The sequence below is a fragment of the Pyxicephalus adspersus genome, chromosome 1 (genome assembly GCF_032062135.1).
Source record: "Pyxicephalus adspersus chromosome 1, UCB_Pads_2.0, whole genome shotgun sequence".
Classification (NCBI taxonomy): domain Eukaryota; kingdom Metazoa; phylum Chordata; class Amphibia; order Anura; family Pyxicephalidae; genus Pyxicephalus; species Pyxicephalus adspersus.
The window spans coordinates 149,328,362-149,355,541 of NC_092858.1; the positions used below are offsets into that span (position 1 = coordinate 149,328,362).

General features: G+C 38.2%; 1 protein-coding gene across 1 annotated transcript in view; it reads left to right on the top strand.

Annotated features, from left to right (window-relative positions):
• SPECC1 (sperm antigen with calponin homology and coiled-coil domains 1) overlaps window positions 1–27,180 on the top strand; it is a gene marked incomplete in the record, with an annotated part of 170,581 nt that overhangs the window by 64,848 nt on the left and 78,553 nt on the right. Inside the window, 2 exon segments of the mRNA XM_072430895.1 lie at window positions 17,334–18,901; window positions 25,247–25,454. Coding sequence (XP_072286996.1) covers window positions 17,334–18,901; window positions 25,247–25,454 — 1,776 coding nt within the window.

Here is a 27,180-nt window from a genome sequence, read left to right on the forward strand (position 1 = left end):
TTGTTAGACTGTAATATAGGATGAATAGATGAGGGTTGGAGTTTTATATCCCCTGTATTATGACCTAACTCTTCAGTAACCACCCAAAAACAGCCGGGTGGTTACTAAAAAGTGCCAGGTGGTGCGTCCAGCTTAAAGTGGCTGGGGAGAACACTATATCCCGTTATTTTTTTTATAAATAGGGTTTGGTATAGAACTGAAGTTTAATGGATGTTTGTAGTTTTGGGCTTTGGGTATTTGTAGTTTAGGACTCTCAACATGAGCACATTATGGTTGAGTGTAAAGCAAATAGGCTTCCAATACACCTTAGCTCACCTTAAACAGGATCTGACTCTTTTTTGGCAACCCAGTGCGCCATGACGCAGGTCTTTTGCCTATGTGTGTTGGAATGCCATTCCGCACCCTGGTTCTCTTCTCAGTACAATGCAATGCTTCTACATTATTGGCCCCAAAAACAAAAAACAACCAGGCCTGCATTGAGAGATCACTGAGTTTTTACCACTGACAAAGGACAGTCTGGTATGGTATATTGCTATCAGAAGAGCTGTGATTTATTCATTGAAGTTAGAATTTAAAAAATAAAGCTTTTATTAATATATTTGTTGTAGGCTCATTTATAAAGAAAAAAAGTACTCTAATAAAACAAAACCAGCTAAATGTTTGTTCATGACAAAGATGGTTTTCCAAGCCAGCCTGCTCTCAGTGGACTCTTCAGTCATTTCTATGTCACATTTGTATGCAGATGTAATCCACAATGAGATAATGTGTAGTATGCAAATGAAGTGTGATTATTGACATGATTAATTAAAACCAGTCACTGGGGCCTCAGGCCGCTAAATTCCTTTTTAGTGATGAACTTATTAGGAGGGGTTTTTCCAATAACTTGTTCCTTGGCTGTTGTACAAGGTGACCCTCCCGCTTTAATGTGAATAGACCTTATCTGTGTGAGAAACATATGCTAATCCTGCTTAACAAGAAAGTAAATAATTAGGAAGTTTACTTTCTGAATGTGTGTAAAGATTTGATACTTATCACTGTCTAATTATCTCTATAAGTCTCTATTATCTCTATAAGTAAATCCAGTTCTGACAAGCAGAACTGGATTTACAAATAAAGTGTATGCCTGAGTGATATCCAAAATATACATGCAGCACATTTTTGTTTTTAGGTAGTACTTAAAATTTTAAATGCTACTTTTTGACATGTGCTTTTGAATTTTCTAGAAAATCTTACTCCAGGAGAGTTTATTTCTTGGTACAACTCCCTCCTCTTCTAGGAGGATCTATACACTCTCTGTGTTAGCTACTCGAACCCTCACCACCTTAAATATTCTTTTTTATAGCTGAAGGAAGATGCTATAGAGCAGCCTATATGAACCAAAGTTCCAAGGAACCACAATGGCCCTATAAAGGTTTCTAGTGGTTCCTGAAACTCTAGCTGTTTGACCTCCCAGTTAATGATCCCGGGATAGTTCCAGGGTCAACACCACTTGGTAGAGCCAACTGCAAGACAAATGATTTTTATACTCTTAAAAAGTGATATTCCAGCCACAACTTTTCTCCATTGATAGGTAAACATAAGATTTTTTAATTTTTTTTTTTTTTACTTTTATAATATTCTTATTCATATTAGGACAAGCCGGCTGGGGATGGTATGTATTGTCATCTTTAGAATATCTATGAACAAAATCTCCATAAAAGCTTTCAGGATTAAAAAAAAGTAAATTTCTATGTAATTGGTTTAAGTGTTTTACTGGTCTTTCACTTGTTAAACAGATCTCATCTGTGATAAAATATTACCTAGTTGCCCATGATTCCTGTTAAAAGATAGTTACATTGAGTAGTAAACCTGTCCTGGTGTAATAAAGTAAAGTGAGGCCATTAATCAGACGTCCCTATCCTGTGCACAGAGTCCACTTTTCCTTACAGAGAGGGTGTTGCGGGAATGACTAATAATCCACAAACATAAGACTTGTATCTTCCTGTGGGATCCTCCGTGCTGTGATGAGGAACTGAAATAAATCTTTGGCCAAAGTCTATGGGACGTTTGTCATATTTTAATGACATATTCTGTGTCAGGCCTGTGGAAGTGTCACAGGAGATCATTCTGCAGCCTAGCACTTGATGGCAACTTTCCATGTCATGAACTCTGTACTCTGTAGTAATGCTCATAGATGTCACAGCATGGTGTGGTAGAGACCGGAGTAAGAGGACATAAAATGTATTTCAAAACATAGAGTTTTGGTTCTGTAATAAAATGGAGTCCATATTGTGTTTGTGAGTTATTATTCTTATTATATAGTGCCGACATATTACGCAGCACTCTACAAAAACCATAGTCATGTCACTAGCTGTCACTCAAAGTTGGCTGCCTTAACTTTTTACTTGTTATAGGCTCTTCTGTAAATACGCAGTGTCTCGTAGTCCACGGAGAAAGCAGTTTCACAATAACTGGGCTGCAATGATGTGTGACCTTAGAACAGCCATTCTCAACCAGGGTTTTGTGAAACCCTGGAATTCCTGCAAAGATTGCTAGGGGTTCCTCGATTTGTGACCGATCGATGTCCAGTTGGATGATGCTTGCATGGTTCTGGGGTTTAGTCTGGCATTCTTGCTAATATTATATTCACTGGCCACCTGTTTTAAGAGCCTTTTTCCCACTGACCCCCAGTAAAGTAGTTTTGGAAAGTGTTACTTGTCATCGAAAATTTTTATAAAAGTTCCATCCTCAGAGGTAAAAAGGTTGTGAGACTGTCTTAGACTAAAGCTGCGTACACACTTGCAATTTTTGTCGTTGGAAAGGATCTTTCACGATCCTTTCCAACGACAAGGGGCTGCAAGATGCATGAACGCTGCTGTACATACAGCACCGTTCTGCACTATGGAGAGGGGAGGGGGGAGCGCGACGGAGCGGCACCCTGCTGCGCGCTCTCCCCTTCCCTTTCATTACGATCGGCTGTCGTCCATCGTCCGTGGATCCGGCAGGTCGGTCGTCCGGACGATGGACGACACCGACTGTACACACGGAAGATTTTCGCCCGATAATTGGCCGATGCGATTATCGGGCGATAAAAATCTGCCCTGTGTACGTAGCTTTAGTCTACCTGGACTGTTTGCCCAGTATTTACCTGGGGCTTTAAAAGCCCATGTTTGAAATTCCTATACATTCCAATAGGCTAATCTACACTAGTAGATTGTTTTACACGAGTGTTTTCCTTGAGGCACTTTTTTGAGCGTTATAGATAACGCTCCTTCTAACCGTTTAGAAAGCAAAACGCGGGGTTAACACGTCTATTGATTTCAATGGGGGCGTTTTCCTACATTTTCCAGCGTTTATAAATGCTTGAAAACATAATCGTGCTAAAAACACAGTAAAACGAGGCAAAGACATTTTCCAGCAGTTTAAAGGCAAGCTTTAAAACGCCTGAAATTTCGAACATGGGCTTTTAAAGCCTCAGATTAAACGCTAGGGAAATAGTACTTGTAGACCCAGCCTTAATGAGTATGGGCACTGGAATGCTGATTCCACAAAGTGGCTCCGCCAATGACAAACAGTGTCCTTTGCCCAATAGCCTAATGGTTTAATCTGTGGCTGCACCAAGCTTCAGTTTATTATACTGTGTGGCCAAAGGTTTGTGGTAACCTAACCATCATATGTAAACTATATGAGTATAAATTAAATACATTTCATGGAATTCTTTTTAAATTATTGCAATCCTAATTATACAATGTACAATTAAACTTAGTGGAACTAAACTTGCCATACTCATATAGCTCCATTCCATCCATACCATCTACCTTCTTCCTTTCTTCCTAGAGACAGTGTTTGCCATCATGATTGGTCGTGCAGGGATGACAAAATTCCACCTTAAGGCAATTTATACACTTCCAAACTTGTGGCAACAATCTGAAGTTGCCCCTTTTTCTGTTCCTGTATGACTGTGCACCTATGCACAAAGACGGCTCCATGAAGGAAGATTTGATGAGTTGTGTGGAGGAACTTGATTGGCCTCCACTGAGCCTCTTCTATTCCAAGCTCTGTTGAAATGTTACAAAACAGAATCTGAAACCAGGTCTTCTAGTCCAACAGTCAGTACCTGATCTCCCAAATTTTGGCATAAAATACCAAAGACACACTTTCTGGAATGCTTTGCACCAGATTTGAAATATGGAGGCTGTTATTGTCACAAAGAGTCATATTAATGTTTTTGGAGTCTAACAAGCTGATACTGGTATGGTGTTCAGGGATACACAAAAATCTGGCCATGTTGTGTATATTTTAGATTTATTATTGCTCAGTTTAGTAAGGAGTCAACAAACCCTTTTAAGACCGTATGTTTGTGTAGGTTTCTCCCGGGTACTCCGGTTAATTGTCTTCTCACCAAAATTGACCTTAGACTGTATTAATGACATATGACTATAGTAGGGTCATTAGATTGTGAGCTCCTCTGAGGGACAGCTAGTGACATGACTTGGGCTACTTTGTAAAGTGCTGCATATTATGTTGGTGCTATATAAATAATATGTAATAATACCATATATAAACCACTGGCCAGGCTGGGAAACATACACAGGTTTAGCCAAATCAAGTTTTTTTAGTTTTGGTTGCTGTGTGAAAGAGTTAGGACTGTCAGGTTTGTATTGCTGTCTGTAGGGAGACTCCTCTCACTTCCTCCCTCTCACTGGGCTTTGGCGGTTGGATGGTTGGGTGGTAAACTGAAAGTTAGAGTTCTGCTACATGAAATGCAGAACTCATTTTCTTGTTTAAGGTCAGTGACTTACTAGGTAGGGTAAAGCAGGATGAGGATGACAGCTCTGGGTGTGCAACCACAAAAACAAGTTAGAAGTGACAGCTTTCTTTTTCTTTTATTTCCTGACCCTCCTAATAACTAATGGGTTATCCATATACAGTATTTTACCATGAAAGTCATCTTCCCTAGACAGGATGATTGTGGACAACCTGTGGACCGGCAGCACCGCATTCTTGTTACACACATGGGTAATAGCACTAATTATGCTCCATATGTATGTTGGTTGTACATGTCAAGTTATAAATATGGTAATTTACACTGTATTTGTACAGGTGCAGAATGAATTTCAGATGTTTGAAACTAACATGTCACATTGATATCGATCTTAATCAGGATGAGGAAATATGATGGAAATAAGTAAGTCAGTTTTTTAGTAGGCAGATTAGAAAAAGACATGCAATGTTAAATAAAAAAAGAAAGATACTCAAAAACATGTAACTGCATGTAGCAGCACCCAGGTTCTCCCATGATAGTCTATCTTCTACAGCTTTTAATGAATTGTGTCCGAAATGTTGTGGTCACCAGAAAGGGAAATGAAGAACACGTGTTCTGGTTACTGTTTTTAAAGGTTAGATATCACCTTGGGGAAAGGAAGTGAAGGGGATATCCCCAATGTGGCCCTTCTCTCCACCAGTTTGACTTTTTCTGTTGAAAGACAGGGTCCAATGAGTGTCTTATACTGGGGACAGCTGACTAGAAGATGAGCATTGCTTGAGAAAAAAGATTTCTTTACCAATACTATGAGAAAAGAAAATGTGTGCTGAATTATTTCCATCCCATGATGGACCACCCTGAATTTGTACTAGAAAATTAAGGTGTGTTTCATTGGCTAAATACTTGAATTTTGGATTATAGTGGTTTCCCAGGACTTTCCACTTATTTGCACATTAACTCAAAAGAAAAGTCCAATCCTATGGATTCCAAATAGATTACCAGATTGTATGATTTAAAGGGACAGTGACCCTACAAAGGTTGAATGAACAGATAAGCTTTACAAATATATTATAAAAAGCATCTAAACTGATCCAGAAAATTAATTCACATTTATTGTAACTTTTCTGTACAGCTTATTGTTTTGTGTTATCTGCCATTGTAGTGTTATATTGTTAGTGCCATAGCTTCCACTCTCTCCTCTACAATCTGTTATGAATGCTGCAGCTGGAGATATCCATCCTTCCCACCGCTACTCCTCCACTGCATCTCTTTGCAGTTCTCTACACTGGCTTCCATTTCACTTTAGAATCAAATTCAAGCTCCTGTGCTTTGCCTTCAAATCCCACCACAGTTCTACCCAGCCGCTCTCTCCGCTCCTCCAATGGCCTACTAATGACTTCCTCACTCATAACCTCATCACACGCATGGATACAAGACTTCTCTAGAGCTGCCCCAACCCTCTGGAATGTTCCTCCTTGTCCTATTCGGCTTGCTCCTACTTTCTGCTCATTTAAGAGCACTCAAAACCCATTTTTTCAAATTTGCCTACCCATCTCCTGTCTTTTGAAACTGTCACTACTTCACACCACTACATATCCCCCTCCTATTGTGTGTAAATTCCCCCACCTACTTAGATTGTAAGCTCTTCGGGGCAGGGTCCTCTCCTCCTGTATCACTGTCTATCTGTCTGTCATTTGCAACCCCTATTTAATGTACAGAGCTGTGCAATATGTTGGCGCTATATAAATCCTGTTTATTATTAATATTATAAATAATAATAATAATAATTGTAAGTGATAGGAGGGCTAAGGGCAGCATTTTGCAGTATGGCAGTGGTGGGAACGGAAACATTTTCATAGGTAAACTCTGTTGTTCAGTCCAATATGTTCTAGAACCTACTGTATAGAATGGCAAAGATATGAATGCATTAATGGATGCCATAGAGTATAAAGCTGTAATAGGGACCTTAAAGCGGAACTAAACTGCAACAAAAAAAAAATTGCACCTCCCTTTAATTCAGTAGATTTCTCGTTCCCATCGAGAGGACCTCATTTGGGTCCTGGAATCCCTCTACACAGACACGAGATCGAGTGACGTAGCCTGCTGTAAGGGGTAAAAAGTGCCGATCTTACTGTGCATTTGCATTATTTCCCCCAATGTAGGAAAAAGACCCTTTTGCACATGCCTTAGATCACAGCCAAGCCAAGAGCCTCCTGGGATGTGTGATGTAGGTATCCCAGGGCGCTATGCACACCCATTCTGTCTTTATTGCTGCGGCTTCCAATTTTCTACCAGACTAAAGAGCAACTCCTCTTCTTCACATAAGAGAGAGGCATTTTGTATTTAGTGGAATATGACTCTTGCAGGGCAGACCATTCTACAATTTAGGACATTTGGAATGTACTGCATTTCTAACAAGATCAACAGATTTCTTTTAAACACATGTTTTTTTAAAGACAAAAGACATGGGGTGAAATGTGCATGTATTGCAGGGCTGTACTGAACATGGCAAAACCAAATATTTTGTCCTTTTTTATTAGTTCTACAGAGCAGATGTTAGCAGATATTTTACTATTGTAAGCAAAGGCTACTTATTATTTTTAATGTTTTTTGAACATTTAAGTATTGTGAGAATTGACTTCGGGATGAGTTTCATTGGAGCCACTTTGTCCCAGAGATCGAAGCTAAAACAGACCATGCAGACCGCAAAAACAGAGCTTAAGAATTTCAAAATAAAGTTATTTTTAGAGAAATAATTCAGCACATGAAAAGACCCTAAATTTACCACTGCTTCAAATTCATGAAATTAGAGACAGTCTGTTCTGTGAGTCTGGCATAGGATTTAAAAAAGATCACCAAATCATTTAATAATTGATTTGCATTTTTAAGTGATTGGTAATTTGTCCAGGACTGGTCAGCCCTTTAAACACCCAGCCCAGCCCAGAGCTGACTTTTGTGTGCAAAAAGAAGTTTTTCAAGAACCCTGTATACAGGTCTACAATCAGAGGAAATTGTACCAATTTTACCAACAAGAGAGGTGTGTTAGGAAAAGGTATTTGCTCTTTGAAGAAAAACATTAAAGCAAGGCTACAGAATGCCACTGAATAAATTATTATTATTATTAATAAACAGGATTTATATAGCGCCAACATATTACGCAGCGCTGTACATTAAATAGGGATCAGACCTTCTGCTGTCCTATGTACTAATGATTCATACGGTTGATTGGCCACAGTAACGGTAGACGTGTTTTGGTGCAAACTGTTTCGAGTATTTCAAGAAAATTAACCCTCGAACCAACTGTGAACCATGTTGGTGGAATTGCTATGGTTTGAAGTTGCCTTGCTGGTTTAGGGCCTTAATGAGATTGTAAATCCATCTGACTCAAACTTGAACCAAGCAGTTCAGTGGTTCAAAAATAAACAAATGTACAATTATGTACTGGCCTGGTCAAAGCCATAATTTGAATCTGATCTTGTGGACAATTTGAAACAGTTCATCCAAGAACACCAACAAAACTTTAAACATCCTACATCTTAATAAATTTGTTATGCAGTGGTTAAAAATTTCTCCTTTTTAGAGGACTGGTGGCAGGTATTCAAAATGCTTATTTTTATTTCTAGAAATCAAAGGGGAAATATCTTTGGGGCGAAGGGTGTACTTTCGTTTTCCATAGTAAAAAGTAAACATTGTAGTAACTTTACAAGTGTACCTGAGTAAATCTCTAAGTCACAACATACAGCAATATAGTTTCAAAACCACTTACACATTACTTTACATCTGATTGTAGGTCCTGTTTAATCTCCGCTTCACAACAAATGCACCAGCAGCATTTTCTGTGCTGGATTTGACATTCAGCATATGCTATGATATTTATTGAATTCTCCGGTGCATTGCTGTTAGGTCATTGCACATTGAACCACTCCTTTAATGTGACACACATATGTGAATCATCGGGGCTGGACTGAAATTGCCCATCAGGCAGAGACCATAAAGGAATGTTTCACTCACCGACTAAATATTGCTGTTCAATGCAGATATGCAGTACAATAAATATGCCGGTGTCTATACTAAACATGTTTATGTTCAGATCTACACTTTGGCTGGAAACATACAAATAACAATTTACATATTAGGTCCATTCCTGTTGAAAATAACTATAAAATACCTATAAAGATCTCTAAAACATCCAAGTTTTTCCTGCACATAGCTGAAAGGCTGGTCATGGAGTTGCCTGTTGAAGTTTTTTGGATGCACTGTCACAGTTTTTAAAGAAAACCTGGTGAGATAAAAGAGAGGTATCATATTAATCATGATGGTTTGGTTCTTGAGCTACTGACTTGGAACAACTATTAAGCAGGTTTTTCTGGGTCAGTAAGTTCTGGTCGGTGGATCAGCATGGGAGCCTGGCATGTCCAATGCTGACAGTCCATGTTTTTCTCCTGGTACCATACAGGTGTATATTTGAAAGGTTTCATTGATTAAAGTCATTTTATAGCTAATAGTATTTAGGTATATAAAGCCTGACTTTTTCTGTAATACTGAAGATGATTTCATGGAGCACAGTTACCAGTCAAGCTCCAGCTATCAAGGCCAAGTGATAATTAGATGGAAATCAGTTTGTTAGAACAACAAGCAGAAAACAAATCTAGGTGGAGAAATAAACCGTGACTATCCTTAAAACAAATGTGGAGTTGAACTTTAAATACATAGATGACGCACTGATATTAAACAAAGGTGTACACAACAGTGTTCTCCCCAACCCCTTTTAGGTGGGTGCACCACCTGACACTTTTCAGCAACCGCTAGGCTGTTTTTGGGTGGTTACTGATGAATTAGGTCACAAATCAGGGGCTTCCACCCTCCTACAATTTCTTCCCACCCAGCTTAAAATAATTTCTGGGTTGAACACTGCAGAAAAACACAACATCCTCCTTCGTAAACAGTTATAATTGAAATCTTGTCCTGACTACTAACGTTAGCATGAAGTTGGACGGATCCACAAAGCAGCCTTTTAGTAATTATGATGACTGTTGCTTTAATGATTTCCATTAATTGACCACATTCCTTGCACAGGAGCAGTTGCCGTCTCCTCTAGATTGTGTTGAAATATTGGTATTTCCTTCAGCTAGATTGTGCAAGTGCTCGGTGATGTGATGTTTTTTTAACAGATGTGTATGGATGAATTCATTTTGTTTAATGTAGGTTGGGTATATGAGGATTTACGCTAACCACAAATCTCATGTGATGAACATGAATAGGAAACTTTATGTAGTTACTAACATAGTTTAATACAAGTGAAATGACAATATTTCAGCCCTGAATAATCTGCATTAAAGCTAAGCTACAGGGAAAGAAAATACTTTACTCTTGCAATAGCCCCGTTTTTTTTTTTTTTATTGGATGATAAATTATAAGTTTAATTTATACCTCACTTGGACGGCAGCTGGCACTCTCCTAACTGCCTGATGTTGGAATATCAAAAGATATCAGCAAGGAACAGCAATGTCACCAGCACCTTTCCAGGACCTGGGGTCCAAAGTTATTTTGCTTTGTTTTAATTTTTTATGCAAGGACCGCGTTAAGCACATAACTGGAAGGGTGATTGTGAGGTTGCCAGACCATCTCTCAATAATTTTAAAATAGCATTTATTGTGGAATTTAAAATATATAGTGCAGCCAGAATCGTCTGGGTAGTACAGCACAGTGTTTCTGTTTACTAAGAATAATGAGATCTCTTTTCACCTCCATTGTAAGAGTCAAAAATATCCAGCAGCCAGACCAATAATTTCAATAAAAATCGTTCTTCGTAATTATTTGTGCTTCTTCTATATCCTATGCAGGTTATTCACCCCTAACACCCAACCTCCTATACACATTAGGTTAGCAGTCCCTACACACACACGCGCATATATATATATATATATATATATATATGAAAGGGAAAGAGAGGCGAAGAGGATCGGGACCAGCATAATAAAAAATTAGATAATCCCAGAAGAGGACCGCCTACCATGTGGAAGACGTTAAGGGGCTTTGCATGAGTATTGAATCCTCCTGGAACAGCCAAATTTAATGGCAAATCGCTTGAACTAAAAGGCAATTCATGGAATAGGAAAAAAAAACCTGCAAGTCGGCATTTAAAATACTTGATTTTCTGTCAATTTACTGTTTTTTTTCATGTTGTCATGTTTTCAGTTTGTGAAATGTTGTCCAGCCAGACATATTTGCTGCCTATATCGTATTTAACCTGTACGCTCCCCTTGCTCCCTAGGCAATGCCAGCATCCTAACCTGGTACTATTCTGGGTTTGGGATCTTCAGCCACCTTGATTTGCCGTGTAGGAATAACAGCTTCCATGCACAGCTCAGAATACAGAATTAGTGAACAAGTACATGTTTCTATTCCAGAAGAGACACCGTTGAAACTTGAAACTTTTTTTTATTTTTTATGTTTAATTACACATTAACAGGATGGATTCCCCAGGGTGCTTGATATGCATTGGGATGTACTCACTTTTGCAGCACACAGGTTCCCTGGCCACCCAGGCTTGGGTTCTGATGACCGGATTCCTGATGCTACAAGTGGTTGAATGGAAGGCCGGATTTCTTCGCAGTCAGCAGTTATTCTTGTTCAATCAAGAATGTAGCCATAGAGATTGTTGTATTGTGGAGCTCAGGATTAATCGTCTGCACCATCTTGCGGCAGACAGCAATCAAACATAAAGTCATGACTCAGTAACACTTTTATTTATTCAGAGTAAATACAACTAAACTTGCCACTGGTTTAACTCTTAATGGTCTCCAAAGTATGGGAACAACAGTAAAATAATAAATAACTGCGAAATCAGTAACTGGATGTTCCAACATTTGAGTAAATTTAAATACTATTTTATAAATAACAACAAATATGTTCTTTCTGAAGTCCATGGTTGATCCATTCCATGTTATTCCATGCCAAGGCCCTTTTTATTTTTATGTAGATACAGAATGGAACTGATTTATTAAAGGTCTTACAGACTGGAGAAGATAGACTATCATGGGAGAACCTAGTGATCCAAGTTTCACTTACTAATCTTCTCTTCTCCAGTCTTGGAGAGCAACAACATATAGGACCCAGTGGGCCTGATTTATTAAAGCTATCCAAGGCTGGAGAGGATACACTTTCATCAGTGAAACTGGGTGATCCAGCAAACCTGGAATGGATTGTTTCAAATGTATTTTTTAAAGGTATTGGTAAAGCAATTTTGTAAGCTGAAGGTATTGAAATGTATTTAATAATATACAAGTGTTATAAAAGTTTCCTGTGTCAGTTTAACTTCCAGTGTCAGTATGTATGACTTCTTCATCATTCCAAAGGCTATCACAGTCCCTTTAATATCAAACCTCAACCATTGCTCTAATTTTAATGAAATTATCCAGAGAGCGAACAGTCCATCAGAGCTGCACAATATGTTGGCCCTTTACAAATAAAGGTTAATAATATTAATGGGCAAAGGTCAGGAATTAACATTTACTTATATCAGTAAAAGAATAAAAATGCTTGTATTTTTGGATCCTGCATTAAAGTTTGCCAGTTTTAATTTCTCAAGCAGCAATGCATACTGGAAGTAGCCTATTACATCATAGCCGTTTTTTTCCCAAATCCTAAACAAAAGAAAACAAAACATTTACCTATATTAACCACTGATATCCAGCAGCCAATTGAAAAGTAAACACCTTGTACTCCATAACCCAATATTTAGATTGGCAATGACTCCATGGGGCCATGATTTCCATGCCATGTTTTCAACCATTACTGGCAGCAATCGTGATTTTTCAGGAGGGGTGGGGGGTTATGTTTATAATAACTGAAACAATGGTTTATTATATCTGCAAAACATTAATATTGCAATACTCAAGTCCATCACTATTTTGTTACACCTGAAAAGCTATTCATAACACGGAATGATTCCTATCTAAGGCAGTTTTTCTGATTTCTGGTAGGACTGAACACTGTACTGTAGGAAAACTGAAAAATATACCGGCACCTATTTAATAACAATTACTAAATAGCACCTGGGTAAATAATTCTATCAATATATAGCTATTGATGTTCGGGGCAGGGTCCTCTCCTCCTCCTGTGTCACTGTCTGTATGTCTTGCAACCCCTATTTAATGTACAGCACTGTGTAATATGTTGGTGCTATACAAATACTGTTTAATAATAACAATATTAATAATAAAATGCAGGCTAGTATTGTGTCTGCACAATGTAGAGTTATCAGCAATCTCAAGCCTTGCACTCTATGGTGGGAAATCATAAGGCATTTAGTGAGAGAGAACAGAAGCTCACACAGCAATTCCTGGAGTGTCATGATTTTCTTTATCCTAAAGAATTTAATGTCATAGTACTGCATATAAAAGTGTATTGCTTTATAAATGCTTCCTGTGACATTGCAATAGTAGTTTTTATTTTTAATATAGCTTGGATTTTATTTTTAATAGGATGCTATTTACATTTCTGGACTGTCACATTCTTAAAAATATAGTTATAGTGCCTTATAAGTGGTAAAGATGCCTTACTAAAGTACAAAACCTCTATAAAAGAAAACCTATTTTAAGCACTCTTTGTCATTGCCATACCCAGATCATGTGGCAAAAAAACCCCAAAAACTAAACATGTTTAAATGACTTTCATTTACGAAACCTTAAATTCTGATGTTGGCATTTTTGTGCTGGCATTTTTGGACATAGGATTTTGTGGCTAGGTTACAGTGAGGTTTAGGGTTACATAGAGTATTGTATGAGGATTGCAGTTTATGGTTACAGAAAAAAATTCGGCCTCCTGCAGACTTTCATTAAACCGCAGTGTTTATGGTAGTGGTTGGAGACCAGTTTGTGCAAGCATTTGCATGCGGTTACATTGTGGGTTCATTAGGTTACAGCACAATTCCTGGATGCAAAGTAGCTTCTGGACATTCAGTTGCTTTTACACCTCTGGTGGAAGATCCGCAGCCCTATCAAAAAATGCAAGGCCAAATCTTGCAAATGCATTGACCTACAGCACAGTTTGCAGATCCTGGAGGCATAGCAGCAGTTTATTTTTCTACTACCCCCAAAATCAGTTGTCATTTTAAAGCAAAAAGGAAAACTTATAGAGTGGGAAAGAGTTAGAGCTTTAGAGTGCCATACTAATGTAAAAACTTGCTCAGCAAATCAAATGTAATGGTCAATCAAGGTATAACATCCAAATCATTTTGGGAGCAAGAACCATTCTTCATCACAGTGGTGACAGAGCCTGATGGATCCTATAGCCAGGAATGTGAGTCAAGCTGAAACAGCTACAAACCCCTTATTGTATTATTCTGTTTGTCACTATGGGGGATAGTTCCTCTAATATGGTAAAATGGAAAAACACCAGGTGAGAGGAAATCCCACATTTGACAATTAACACAGTAACAGGTGTTTCCATTGGGAGTGTTCCTCCTGTGTGTACTCTGCCTGTCCCCAAAAAAGTCACACACTGTAATATTTTATTGAACCACCTTTAGCTTTGATTATGACATTCATTCGCCATGGTAGCATTTTTATGATAAAAGAGTTGTACTGCCTCATGTTGTTTTCAGCATATCAAAAGGATTCCCAGTAGGGTTAAGGTTCGGACATTGTTGGTCAATCCATGTGTAAAAATGATGTCTCATGCCCCTGAACCACTCTTGCATTGTCATCTTGGAATATGCCTGTGCCATCAGAAAGGAAAAAATCCATTGATGGAAAAACCTTCTCATCCAGTATATTCAGATAGTTAGCTGACCTCATTTTTTGAACGCATACCATTTCTAAACCTAGACCTGACCAACTGAAGCAACCCCAGACCTTAACATTGACTTTTTTTGGCAAGACAGTGTATTTCAACTACCCTACCCCACTTTCTATCCCAATGTCACTCTTGTCTGGTACAGGAACTGGGTGTAAACCTTTTTGGGGGCACAAGCTATATTAAAACCATTAAGTTCCATTATAGCAATTTTAGAACCCTTCCTTCCATCTTGCTTCCAGCGTGCAATTGTATTTACTGGAAGGTTTTAGCCAAACATGTTACAAGCAGTTACAACCACGATGATGCGCCCCCCATACAGAAATGGGTCCAGATGTGTCCTTGAAAGTACACCACAAAGCATCTTATATTCTTGTATGAGGAGGTAGGCAATCCTTGCAGAGGATAGGAGGTTTTGAGGAAGCACATCTAGTGGGAAGCCAGGGATATTTAATGTATACATCAGTCTTATGCCTACATTGCTTGGATGAATTGCAGTAATTGTTGCTGTTACTGAGATAGAGAAGAGAAGCATTTCTTATCTATTTTTTCCACTGCAGAGACCAATGATAATGTGCTGTTCTCCTTGGACACCAATCAGAGTAAATTTTACTGTAGCCAGAACAGTGACAAATTTCAGCTTTTAGACTGTTGTGAGATGGTTTGTGCCCGGCCACGATAAATAAAAAAAATGAACTTTGTAGATTGCCCTTTTTCCTTTCTCTGTCCCTGTTATGAGATAAGGCTCTGTTCCCTGGCTTATAATAGTTTAATTGCTGCTCTGTTTTATTCCTTTATCCTGGAATTCTCCAGCTGTGGACGTCTAACTCTCTGACCCGCATGAGTGGGCCGTTGGCTCTGTAGTCAGAATGTCCTTTGCTATCTTTCCTTTCCAAAAACACTACTTGCTTTGTTTTACAGCCTACCCAGGTTCCACACCAGCACAGAATACTCAGTGTGTATGGTTTCTGGACCCAAGTCTGATTTTTTATTATGGAGCATTTTATTCAACCCTTATCATTCTCCTGTTTTGTAATATGTAGTTTTGTTTTATAGATTGGAGAGAAGATGGTTCAGGAACTTTTTCATTTTTAGAAGTTTGGTATTTCATCTAAATGTGTGACTTTAAAGTTTAACTCCAAGACAGAGATAAAAGCACAAATGAATGCAGCTTTGTACAAATTAATGTACCAATTAATGCAATTTTATCTAAGTAGGCAGTTTAAGTTCTTGAATTTTATGTAATAGTCTTCCATACTGCTTGTTTTGCCGGACTGGATGGTTAGAGGTGGTAGCAACACAAGGGGCAACTCGGGTATTGCGCTGACATGAAGCATCATCGTGTTGCTTCTCCATTCAAAGGTTTGGGGAAGGTCCAGGAGAACATGGTCTCAGAAAACTGGTTTGACTGAGGTTGACTGAGGCCAGCCATCAAAGTGGGGACATTTATCAGGAGAAATGCCTGTACAAAATGTATTGTGGGGACATCTGTGGACTAAAGCTAACTTTAAATTAGCTATTCATTTTTATCTAATTATTTATCCCTGCATTCTTGATCATGACAAAGCAGATTGCGGTTGGTGGTCATGTACAGTTTTGATATTGTTTTATGTGTGTAAGGAGGCCAAGAAAATGTGATGTTCATGAAACACTTCTTTTTTCTGTGTGTGTTCTTTTTTTTTTTCTGTGGGTTGACTTTGTTGACAATTTAGATCTAGAATGTAAAAAGCAATTTTGGTTTTAAGAGGTTTGCAATGTTAGGGTAAAATGTAAAGATAAGTGCCCATCTCCCTCAGCTTATTTTGTAATAAGTTAAAATTGAATTGCCACTACAGGGAGGTATTGTTGCGTAGCCTTCTTACCCTGCACAGTAACCCCAACACATGTCTGACCTTGATTCCATAACCTGTTGATTGATCTTCCCTATATAATCAAAGGAGGTCAAGCTGCAGTTCAGGTCTGGAAATATTTTAAGGAATGAGACCATATGGAGTCGGGTAGGTAACGGCACACAAATCTTGATAAGAAATGAAGGAACCGCATACATTGCAGGTAAGTATGAACCACTGTAAAAGCTAGGTAAAGGCACAAAAAATAGGATAAGTGCACCTAAAGCACAAAAAGATTAGTAAAAAAAAAGATAAGAAAGCTTAAATACTGGCTTAGTATTTATTTTAAGAAGTTGTAGGACACATATAAGTGTTTATTTCTTTCTGTTGAATTTGAAATATTTCTTATGGATAGTCTGCCCTCACATTTTCTCTCGGACTCATTTTCTTCTTTGTTGTAAAAAGTTTGCTCAAATGTTCAGTAGTTCAAGCACCAAGGTATGGATCTCAGCCTTTTTATCTTGGTATGTGGCCCAAAAACACATTCCAAGGGAACTGATCATTTTTATTCTCCGTTGAATAGTGTATGTAGCCAAGTTGTGCTAACAATCGGAAAGGGCCTAAAGGGGTATGTGATGTACACATTATAGGGGTCAGTTGTATGTTGACATGTGCAAAACAAATTTGTAAAGACATTCACTGCTAGTGTGAGTTATCATATTTCTTCCTTCACATTTAGGGAATATTTAAAAATGTGTTTTTTTTTTTAATATTGCAATTTGCAATGGTCTGTTTGTCTAATGTTGTAAAATGTGTGTGTGGGAATATTTTATATAGGCTGATGAGAATATATACTGTACTGATAATGAAGTAAACCACAATAGGCATTGGATTTTAATTGTAATATAAATGTAATATTTAATGTATGTGATTGTTTAACCTGTTTTCTTTTGCTGTTGCAGGTGGAGTCTTGTCAACAAGGAGGACTGGTATACCAACTCCCCGAGATCTGCCAACTCCAATAGCAAGAGACAGAACATCTCTGCGTCCTCCAACCACTGCTGCAGCTAAAAAAACACTACCGAGTCCTACGTCTCCCAGTGCTTCTACACCTGCAAAAAATATCCGTCCTTCCCCTAAAACCAAACATGAAAATGAACCTAACAACCCTTCTGTGTTGGAATCACAGGTTAAGGAACTATTGGCTGAAGCAAAAACAAAAGATTTTGAAATTAGCAAACTTCGAAGTGAACTACAGAAGCGCAAAGATAAAGAATGTCCAAGCCCTGACATCCCAGTCTCTATGGAAGCATCCCCGGATATTCAGCTGCCAGAAGGAGCAGACCCTGAAATATTGTTAAAGACTCTTCATGGCAAGAACTTGTTTTTACAGAAAGAACTTGCTATTTTGCAGCAGGAAAATGAAGACCTAAAACAGAAACTTCATAGGTTAGAGCAGTCACCTCTTTCAGATACTATAAGTAGTACTGGAACTGATAGCAGTATCATATCACCTTCCACCCAAGCGACAAGCACGGGGAGTAAGATGAAGAGCCCATTACCAGAACCTGAGAACAGCCATTTGCTTGGAGGACCTGGCCTTCCTATATCTGGTTCATCAAGCAGTGATGTCACTAAAGCCTCCCTTTCTCCTGATTCTGATTTTGAGCACTTAGCTGATGTTCCTTCCAGACCCGGGTCATCTGGAAGTATTGCATGTCAAGGCTCAAAATGTTCAACTAGTGGTAGCTCCCCAAATAACATTAGTGATCTATCTGTAGCCTCATTGACTGAAAAAATACATAAGATGGAAGAAAACCAGCATAGTACTGCAGAAGAACTTCAAGCAACACTACAGGAACTCTCAGATCAAAATCTAATGGTACAGGAGCTAACACTAGAAAGTGAAAAGCTTGCAGAAGAAAAATCCTTTCTGGAAAGCTCCCTACAACAGCAAAGACAAAGAGCAGATCAGCTGAGTCAGGAAAATGAGAAGTTGATGGCTCTTCTTCAGGACAGGGCAAAGACAGAGGAAAGCCAGGTTCAAAACAAGTTTACAGAGGTAGAAAATAAATACTCCGAGCTAGTGGAAAAGTCTCAGTTTGAAAGGGAAAAATTGCTTAATATTCAACAACAGCTTACAAGTAGCCTGAGAAGCCTCGAAAAAGAACACCAAGAAGCTCAGGTGATGATTAAAAGACTAAAAGAGGAAATTGGAAAATTACAAAGTCTCTTGGAAACTGAGAGGAAAGAAAAGAGTGTCATGTCCAAGACGGTGGATGACCTAAAAGTCACCATTGAAGGTCTTAAAATTGAAGGCAGCTGTTTCAAGGCTCAGATAGATGGTGAGCGCCAAAAAATTACCGAAATTACACCCATAGGAAACGTTCCCGAGAACGGTGAGGTTCAAGAAATGCTGAATTCGTCTCACAAGGAGAAAGAACATCTAGAGATGACATGTTCTGAACTTCGCCAAGAACTCTTAAGAGCCAACAGTGAAGTTAAGCAGTTACAGTGTCTTCTGGCTAAGGTCAGACATCATTTTCTGTATTTATCCTAAATCATTTTTTGGTTGCACTTGCAAATAATTATTTGTGTTCAAAATGTTTAAATACAAATGGGAAATACTTATGATTATAATTGGGTATTTAGACTCGGACAGTAAACATTTTTGCCGAGCTAATGTTGTTATCTTTGTTATTATTGCCAATATTTTTTTATTGGATTATAACAATCCGCAATCAACAAAACAAATGTTACTTACTTCATTTGAAGATTTCCGCTCACTTTCTGTCAGCACTGCAGATATTATTCACCATAATTATTTTTGATCAGGGGCCCATACAGCAACAAAATTGCAGGCTCTAACCCTTCCCCTTTTAACTGAAAACATAAAAACAAACAGGCTGAACTGAAAAAACTTAACTAATATAAATTGTCTTGTTTATGATGACCCATTTGCTAGGTAAAAAAGTTAAGCAGCAACTTTGTACCACCATAACTCATGGCATTGATGTGCCCAGTGGATGTTGGGTGTACAGTTTTTTGTATGAATAATCTTTTAACGTTTCGCTGTGTTGTGGGCTACCCATGGGACTACCTTGTTTACTGTCATAATTTAGATCCACTCTAATAATGTAAATGGTGATGACAAACTACAAATGTTATAGCAACTAATGAGAATTCTTCTTATGTTATCTATACTAGTTTGGTGAAAACTAAAATCTGATCAGCTACATTGGGTTATGTTTGCTGGGATACTCTTGTCCACTTACATCTTCTTAAGTGTAGATATGTTCATTTGGTGAGAGATGTGTTTTTTTTTTTTTTTTTTTTTTTTTTTTTTTAAAGGTCGTATTTAGTAGCAGCTTTAGGATAACTGTTGATGGACGTTTGTTCACTTGAAGTGAGATTTGAATACCCAAACAGTTCTATAGATCTGAAAAGCATGGATGAAGCAGGTCAAGTGCACATCCCAATGACTTCTAATTGAGCTCAGAAGTAATTTAAACATATGTTAAACTAATTCATTGACACAAGCTCCAAGATATAAACCAAATTTGAAAGATTCTGTGTTTAATAAGAACTTCCAACTATAGGAGGCAATCTTTAATAACCTGTACGGGGGCCTTACTGTACCTCGTTGTTCATTGCTTCTTTTTATTAAACAAATTCATGTAAATTGACAACTTCTAGCATGTTGCTGTTATGGATTTCAGCTGTAAACAGAGCCATATGTACAATCATTTTAGAGTCACGTGTCTATTCTCTCTGCACAGTCATGTAACCTAAAGTATAAAGTGAAAGGAAGTCATAAAATGTAATGCGGGGAGGTAAAACCACAATCATGCTAAAAGTTCAGTTTGGCTAAGGTTTTTTTAATCTTGTAACCCAGGTGTTTATTCTGCTTGGACCAGACAAGAAATCGATGTGTGGGGCATATAATCACAGTCTCCGGGGCTGGTCAATGAGTGTTGTGGGTCAGCTAGAGGGAAGGAAACAGGAAGTGGTGGGCAGCTGGCTTTGGTTGACTACAACATCAGTGCCAAACACGGCACCCCCTGATGTTACGGGGTTACTGAGCTCCAGATGTGTATGGAAGTTTATGAGGTGAGTAGAATACAGTAGAATGGTTTGCCTGATGTACTGGAGCCTTGAGGGAAAGGGTAGAATTATTTAATTTTGAGATTTAATGAGAACCTGATGTACAATCTTTATTTTTTTGCTTTAGTTTAGGTTTTCTCTCCCTTTTGAAGACTACAGCAGACCTTGGCTGGGCTGTTCTGCTGAGCCAATTTAACACTTAATATAAAACATAGTATTAATTATTGAAAAGTCGAAGTGTTACCAGAGCCATAACAAGTCTGCAAACACTCGTCTAAGACTACCTGCAGGCGTAGAATAGCAGTCCTCAAACTTTTTTGTTTTAGAGCAAGGAAAAATTTATATTTCTAGCAGGATTTTTGGTCCATGATCTTGCTTTCCTTGTGATGTCCAAATAAGAAATGCAAAAAGCGGTTGACATAAAAGAAAGCAATAAATCTTCCCCTAATTACCAATAATTTCCTATTGTTTGTCAGTATCCTGAAGAGATAAGTGAACACACGTCTGATGTAGTGGTCCAGTGTGGTTTCAAAACGTTGCATTACACTGATATTTTTATTAGTTTTTGAACTTTGCAACATATGATCCAAGGTGTGCTGGTGACATAGTTTATGTATGCTTTATATGCTGCATATGCTAGTAAACCATTGTTAAAGCACCAAAGCTAGTAATCTCTATACCACTGTGGTGTTTGCTATTAGTTGGCAAGTTCCCCAATACTGGTATTGGGTGTTCAGTTGATTCTTGTACCAATAGCTATAGATATTTATTTCTGTAAAGCACATGCATTAAATAAAGTGTCAATTAGCAGCTGGTCACACCTAGCCCTGGTCATTGCCTCCTAGATTGGCAGCACTGCCTCTGTTCCTAAAACCCTTACAATATGAGCTGCAGTATCTGTGAAGGAGGCATGGGAGACACAAATGTTAGAAGATTTAAAGAGGAACTAAACTCAAAAATGGCCAAAACCAAAAAAAAACCACTTACCTTTAATCCCACAGCGTAGTCTATTGGTCCGGCGGTCCCTTCCATTCAGTCCTGCATTGTCCCGGTATCTGTCTTCGGGACAGCGCTTCAGGGGCCGCCACCTTCTCCTCTTCCTCTGGGTTCTTCTAACTATGTCACCCGACCCAGACGCGAGATGGGGTGACGTAGTTGGGGGGAAAAAAACCTTGCGGATCCCACCGCGCATCCCCATTTTGACGAAAGGGTTCCTTCTGCGTATGCCCAAGGTGCTCAGGCATGCGCAGAAGGAGCACCTAAGAGCTTCCTGGGATGCATGACGTAAGTATCCCAGGAGGCTTTGCGCTCTCAATCATTAAAGGAGTGGTGCTGAACCCTTTTTTTTTTTTTTTTTTTTTTTTTTCTTTAAATTGGTGTTACACTTAAAAAAAATTTTTTTTACTTAACATGAAAGGCTTGTCTACCCTTTTATGTAAAGTGAAAATTTTGAGTTTAGGTATGCTTTAAGGCTTGAGCATCACATTATAACTTCGAGACCTGTTTAGACACAAATGAGCTTTCAGTAAATAGATGATGATATTAGGGACAATCAACAGATATACAAAAGGAAAAGGTTGTATTTACAAACATTTTCAGTTTGCCTAGAAATATTTGGAGATCCAAGATGTTTTATATTTGCACTTGGTTATTACCAGGCTTGTGGAAAGCAGGACCAGCAGCTAGTTGAACCACATGGACAAATAATCTCCATTAATGATCTGCATTTTAATACTGTTACAAGTTTTATTTAGCTTCATTAAACTGAAACAATGCCATTAACATTATAACTGCACTTTGTGCTTGAGTTTTTTTTTCGTGCTGTTGGTTTACTCTCTGGTCAAATACATACGCTTATTTGAGGCCCTAAGGTGATCAGTAGCTGCTCATGACCTATTTTTGGCTTTATTACTTTGAGCCATTGATTCCCATGTATGAATCATTCAGAATTTGTAGATGTTAGATTAATTTGACAACCAGGAAACTATTATTTCACTTGGTTTCTCTTGGCCCTTTAATAAGAGTAAATACTTTTTTCTATAGAATCCCAGGAACTTTTGTGTTCTGTTGCAGTTATCTAATGTCTGCAAAAGTCTGATGTAGTAAGGGGCTACAAGAAAGCCCATCTGTAAAGTTTATGGCAGTTACTTTACCTGTAGGAAACCTAAATTGGCCCAATTGACTGTCCACACTCACCTGCGTCACATTGCACTGTGTATTATACAAACATTTCTTTAGACAACATGGCAGGTGCAAGTTGAAGGTTCAAGAATGAAATCTGTTTGATTGCACAGTACAAAGTGAAATCTGAATTGTGGAGTGCAAGGACAGGCAGATCCAACACTCAAAGAAACCACTAGATCAACCATTTTCAGCCAGGGTTCTGGGAAACGCTAAGGTTCCTCCAGAATTTGCAGGTTCCCTGAGCTTTTTTTGACTGACCATCTAATTGATGGTACCTGGGCCAGTGATACTTGGCAAAGCCAGTTGTTTATTAAACAGCTATTCTTTTCACTGTATCTAAAAGTAGTATTCGGACCATTAGGGGGCATTCTTCTCCAATATTAAGGACATTATTCCCAATTTTAGGGGGTTGTAGTAGGGGGTTCTTTAGGATCTGTAAATGATTTAAACACTTCCTCGGTGGTAATTTGAGAAAGACTAGTTTTATTAAAAAAAAAAACACTGAACCATTGGCTGAGCACCCAGTTTTATATATTTCATCCTATTTAGACTTTTATGGTGAAATAGATATATTTGGCTCCCAACTGATGGTTTGGCTGTCTGTTTTGAGGATCTTCACTGTTGGTCCCTAATCCTCCTGCCCAAATGTGCAACTATTTCCATTTATTCCAATGTAAAAATGCCTCTGCTGTAAAAATGATCTATTGGAATGGATGGAGATCACATGATACAGCAAAGATCTCTGCCGAGTAGGGACAGGATAATGTTGATTCTAAGCGGTGATAAAATAGGATATAGCTCTGAATAGGATCAACTTACATTTTCACCTGTTCCCCTGTATTAGAAAAGCACAGATTCAGTTTCTGCATGTATGCTGCATCATTTTGAAGACAAATTTATATACAACTATTAAACACTTTGATTATATGAACATAAAGCAGCTACTTATCTTTTCAGAAGAATCGTTTCCTTCATATGATTTGCAAGCTGTCTGGCACTGGTTACATCCTGGTGAGCACATTGTGATGAACATATTCTGATACATGATGTCATTCTATAACCCCTGGGCTCTACATATTTGAGCCTGTTCCACATGTCCTAACGGACACACCTTAATGTTAATGTGCAGATTCTGCAAAGCCTGTGGTATTGTTAATCTTCATGTTGTGAGAATGAGTCCTCATCCTGTGCTTCACTGGTACATTCTTTTCTGCCTATGAAAGGAGAAATGATTCAATATTCTGTTCTGCCAGGACTTCATTTCACTGCAAAAGCAGCCTGATAGTCACACGATGTAATATTGTACAGCAAATACATAAAGTAAAACAAGATGCATAAAATCTTTGCTTTTTAAAAGGCTTTGGTTTTTTGTCCTTTGTGTCAGTATCCCCTCATGGGACTGAAGATAAGGAATATTGCTGTCTGTATGAGAGCAGTGTTCTGTCTTAGCAGTCACTCACCCTCTGTGTAGTCAAAGCTATTGCTTCAATCAGCAGGGAATCGGCAGGGGCAATTAAATAAATTAACGCGTAATAGGTAATGTTTTTTTTTTAACCTACCATATTTAATTATTGTGTGCAGGTATCCACAAGTTTTGGGTTTTGATATCCCCTGTCCTGAACATAGAATGATCAAGCTGATAGCAATGGGATTCAGGGTAGAATGGTAACTTACTACTCATGTGTGCTGATTTGCTTATCTGTGCTTCCCCTCCAAAAGCCCACAATCCAATCAAATGTTTATATTTGACTTTATGCTAAAACTAGTAAAATCCCTTATTTAGAAGCCACAGGCGCTTCTGATTCCAGTGATATCCTAACCATGCCCCATTTATGTATCTTCAGTGTGCAGTATTATATCAAACTTTTCTATGACAAGTAACAATGACAGATGGCAGTTTTTATAATTGTTCACAGGCATAGATTCCACTAAACAGTGTGTGGGATGATTTATAGCTTCCTCTATTTTCTGCCTCAGTCAGTACACATACAATACAGTCATGCACATCCAAAAAATTGATTTACATAAACAGAAGGTGCAGTTCTAATTCTCTTGTCCTTCACTTATCCAGCTTTTCATGTCCTATCTTTCTGCACAGAATATGGTGGGGCAACATAGTCTGGTTTGTCTTTCACTTGTCCAGCTTCCAATATCCTTTCTTTTTGCAATCCTCTAAAACAGTTACAGTGGACTGCTGGAATTTGGAGACGTACCAAGTGAAATTCAGTAATAGAATTGTACCTACAAATTGGCTGTAGTGATGGTTTAAAAACCTGAAGCTTTGGAGCTAATAAACCTAGAGGTATTTTATGTTCAGTGATTTGGGGTACATGAAAATGTAAAGCTGAAAACACTATAAAGATCTCTAATCATGGAATTGTTTTGTGCACCTTTTGTTGGCCAACAAAATGAAGGGGTTGTGATGAAGTGATGAAGATTCAGGGATTCTGAACTATTCAATATTTAAAAAAACTAAAAGATCCTGGACTTCAGTTTTCCTAAGGGAAATATATGATGGACTGTATGAGCACCTTGGATATCTGTCTACTTGCAGAACTACAAAATTACATATACTTCTATTCCACAGGTGGAAACTGAGTGCCATGATCTGAAACAACTGGGAGACCAGAGAGAGGAACAACTAAAATGTGCAAATCTGAAACTTCAGGAGAAAAATTCCGAGAGAGACACTGAAATCAAGGACATGAAGGACACTATTTTCGAGCTGGAGGATCAAGTGGAGCAGCACCGTGCTGTCAAACTTCATAACAACCAGCTCATCTGTGATCTAGAAAGTGAGTACAACCTAAGCAGCTTCTTTATGTAGTGCATGTTCATGGGTTCATTTTTAACCCTTGCCAGTATGGCTGCATACACATGTGCAATAATTGTCATTGTAAAGGATCTTTCATGACCTTTTCCAATGACAAACTACTGCACGATGCATGAACGAGTTCTATACATACAGCTCTGTTCTAAAGGTGAGGGGGAAAACAACGAGGCAGCACCCTGGTGCACACTATCTCCCTTGACTTCCATTAAGATCGTTCCGTTGTCCATCAACCATGAATCCGCCAGGTTGGTTGTTCAGGCGATGGACGACAAGCGCAGTACGCACGTAAGGAACAGCAGGAGCTACCATCTTCTTTCTTCTTCCGGGTTCTGCTCACGTGACCCAATCTCGCAGGAGGGGTCCTCCCCAAAAATTGTAAAGAAAAACAATTTTAAACAAAAAAAACACATTTTTAAATAAAAAAAAGTTTATTTACTTAGTAAAATTAGGATAACACTAACACCTTTAGACTTTTCAGATTATTACCCAGATCTGTACGACCATAGTAGTCTGTATAGCCAAAACAAAATTATCCCTTAAAAGCTTACAAACCAAAACCTTTTACTGATAACGCTTTCAGGCAGGAAGTGGTTGGCAATAGATTTTTTCTCTTTGATCTTCAAAGCAGATAAATAATTGTTTCCTTCTCTAACAGAAAAGGGCTCTCCAATCCTGGGGCCCAATGAGCTTTTGTACCAAAAAAGACAATAAGCAATTTGTTTTCCATGCACCTTTCTTGGCCGCATGCTTTGACATTTTCCTAAAGTCTGTAAAGTCCTATGACCCCTGCAATCATATCAGATCCCAGATTTAACATAAAATGTGTATGCTAAATGTGTTAATTCATTTTTTAAGAGTGGCTTATTTTACTGAAGTTTTCAGCTCTAAAGAAAGTTGTCAGCTCTAAGTGGGTAAATTATGTCTACACAACTTTAACTGTACTCGATGCACTATTGGGTGCTTAATACACTTATAATATTCCTCATATTAGCAAATTATAAACATAACATTATAGCCAGTGACAAACTAAATCATGTTCTACCTAACACAGTTTCAACTCTAATGAATGTTGTGTGGCCAAACCCGAGCTGGTGTTTGTCTTTGTCAGCAACATCTTTCAGCTTTCCAGGTATATTCCATGGTGTTTTAGGTCACCTAGGAAATAATAAACCCTCATGTGTGCATCCTTTCCATTAACCTAGTACAGCGGCTAAGCCACCTTTGTAAGGTTCACCTCTATGAGAATACTGGACAACCTTAAGCAGTCCTTCCTTTGTTTGCAGAATCTTTATTCTTGGACTACGACTCACTGCACAGTATAATAAACCATATTTTATTTTCTGGATGATGAATTTGTGATGCATCATGCACATTTCAGGTGTCAATCAATGGATGTGTTCTCATGTATTTTATCTCATGTATGTGTGTATTTTGTGAATAATCTCGGAGTATGGCTGTCATTTTTTTCTGGAAAAATTTGGTCTTTTTACTATAAATAACATTGGCAATGGTCAAGTTTTACTTGCTAGGCTAGTCAGGTTGCACATTTTAACTTTTGCAGGTATAGGCATAGTGATCTAAACACACTTACACTTCTACATTCTCAATGTCACACACAGATTCTGTTCACAAGTTTGTGTTGTGTGATATCTGCTGCAGTCTCAATGAAGATTTATCAGAAATAATGT